The 2,500-nt window shown below is 43.8% G+C and overlaps 1 protein-coding gene across 1 annotated transcript in view; it reads left to right on the forward strand.

Annotated features, from left to right (window-relative positions):
* The window catches only part of LOC113808581 (transient receptor potential cation channel subfamily M member 2), a 31,292-nt gene that overhangs the window by 5,026 nt on the left and 23,766 nt on the right, over positions 1-2,500 (forward strand). The window contains exons 5-10 of the mRNA XM_070131541.1: positions 1-117; positions 323-401; positions 493-604; positions 778-858; positions 1,832-2,130; positions 2,391-2,492. The exon at positions 1-117 is cut by the window's left edge and continues 87 nt beyond it. Coding sequence (XP_069987642.1) covers positions 1-117; positions 323-401; positions 493-604; positions 778-858; positions 1,832-2,130; positions 2,391-2,492 — 790 coding nt within the window. The remainder of the gene's footprint in view (positions 118-322; positions 402-492; positions 605-777; positions 859-1,831; positions 2,131-2,390; positions 2,493-2,500) is intronic.

Below are 2,500 nucleotides of genomic sequence, written 5' to 3' on the forward strand. Positions count from 1 at the left end.
GGCCATCGACAGGTGTCTGAAGGCCCTCAGGAGACGAGTGCCAGTGGTGGTCGTGCAAGGATCGGGAAGAGCTGCCGACTTGCTCGCTGAAGCTGTCCATAACCACGATGACACCAGGTAAATATTTTCCTTTTTTTTTGTTTTGAGTTTTATTAAGTGCTTTTGTCCCGTGGTTTATTATTTCTCCTGCAAGCTATATATATTTTGTTTTGTGTCCTGAAAGCTAAAGATGGATTAAGTTAACGTAGTATAGTTTTAATCAATCAGGATAATACTGTTTACTTACCTATTTTAAAAAGAGTTTTTGCTGTTCTTCCTTAAGGTCAGAAGATGCCGCACTGAAGGAGATCTTGTCAAAGGTCCCGATATATATAGATGACTTGGATGACCACAAACACATGGTAAGCTAGAAACCATTTCCCTCTATGTTCGCTGTGTTATGGATAATAAGCCTCACGGACTAAGTATAAATGTAATAACTGTTACCTTCAGGAATGCGCCAAGAAAGTGCTGGAATGCTGCAAGACGGGGAACAAAATCACTGTCTACGATATAGATCACGATTCTAATATGGATAAGGCAATCCTGTCTGCGCTTCTCACGGGTAAGGTTAAGATCCGTCTAAAGTCGAAATTAGATATATTCTCCGTTAATCATTCTAATTTCTTCGTTTCCTTCCTATGCGGCTGGTTTCATAGTTTTTGTGGTCTTGCTCTTCATGAAGCGCATTTGTGATATTAAATTGAAGCAGGAAGTGACAGCTCTCTTCTGCTCAAGGAACTGCTGATCCCGAGGACGAGCTGCAGCTGGCCTTCGAGTGGGACCGCGCGGATGTGGCCGAAAGTAGCATCTTTCCGCGTGAGTAGATATCGCATCTAAAGCTTGCGCATATTCACACACGCTTATGCGTGAATGTATACGCACGAATATGAATACACACTCACCTCACACACACACGCACACACACACAAACACACACACACATAAACACACGCACACACACAATATACACGCAAAACACACCTGTACACACACACACACACACGATATACACACAAAACACACCTGTACACACACACACACACACAATATACACGCAAAACACACCTGCACACACACACACACGCAATATACACGCAAACACACCTGTACACACACACACACACACAATATACACGCAAAACACACCTGTACACACACACGCGCATACACAATATACACGCAACCACACCTGTACACACACACACAATATACACGCAAAACACACCTGTACACACACACGCACGCACACACAATATGCACGCAAAACACACCTGTACATACACACACACGCACACACAATATACACGCAAAACACACCTGTACATACATACACACGCACAATATACACGCAAAACACACCTGTACACACACACACACACAATATACACGCAAACACACCTGTACACACACACACACACAATATACACCCAAAAAACACACCTGTACACACACACACGCACATACAATATACACGCAAAACACACCTGTACACACACACACTCACAATATACACGCAAAACACACCTGTACACACACACACACGCACACACAATATACACGCAAACACACCTGTACACACACACACACGCGCGCACACACAATATACACGCAAACACACCTGTACAGACACACACACACTATATACACGCAAACACACCTGCACACACACACACAATATACACCGAAAAAACACACCTGTACACACACACACGCATATACAATATACACGCAAACACACCTGTACACACACCACTCCCTCCTAACCGAGCACCTCCTCCGCTCGTCCCAGAGATCGACGACAACGCAGACCTGAGCGGCATCATGAAGCAGGCGCTGAGGGAGGAGAAAACGGACTTCGTCGACCTCCTGATCTCGTGGGGCTTCGACATCTCAAAGTTCCTGACGATGGAGGAGCTGCGAGGACTCTACAATCTTGTGGTATGTGGGCGAAAAAAGGCGTTCTCTGTTGTGCACCTTTTTAGCATCGGTCTGTCACTTGTAGGAATTAACCTCTTGATTTCCTTCTTCATCGTCATTTTCTTCTGTAGAATTATGTACATAGTTCTGACCCTCAGCATGGAATACACATCTTAATACCAGATATGATAAAGTGTTTCCTCCATAACTCAATCTTGTACATTGCATAATTCTGTCACAATAACACGTACTTTCGGTATCTAATAAATTTGCATTCCAATCACCTGCAGTGTCATCTGATGCCGTCATTATCATTGCATTCTCCTCATGTTAAAGGAACTGGCAACCATTCTCTTTGTGGCATCGTCTTCAGCATGTGAAGGTCTAGTATGAACATTTCCTCATTTTACCTACATCCTCACATATATCAGTCGTTTGTTGGTGTGTATTTAGGCTGCATGGTTACGACAGGGCTGCTCCACATCTTCAACCTATTCTCAGGGTACATTGTTTTCAAAGATGTCACCTGTGGCGTGAGAAA

The sequence above is a fragment of the Penaeus vannamei genome, chromosome 16 (genome assembly GCF_042767895.1).
Source record: "Penaeus vannamei isolate JL-2024 chromosome 16, ASM4276789v1, whole genome shotgun sequence".
NCBI classification, from domain to species: Eukaryota; Metazoa; Arthropoda; class Malacostraca; order Decapoda; family Penaeidae; genus Penaeus; species Penaeus vannamei.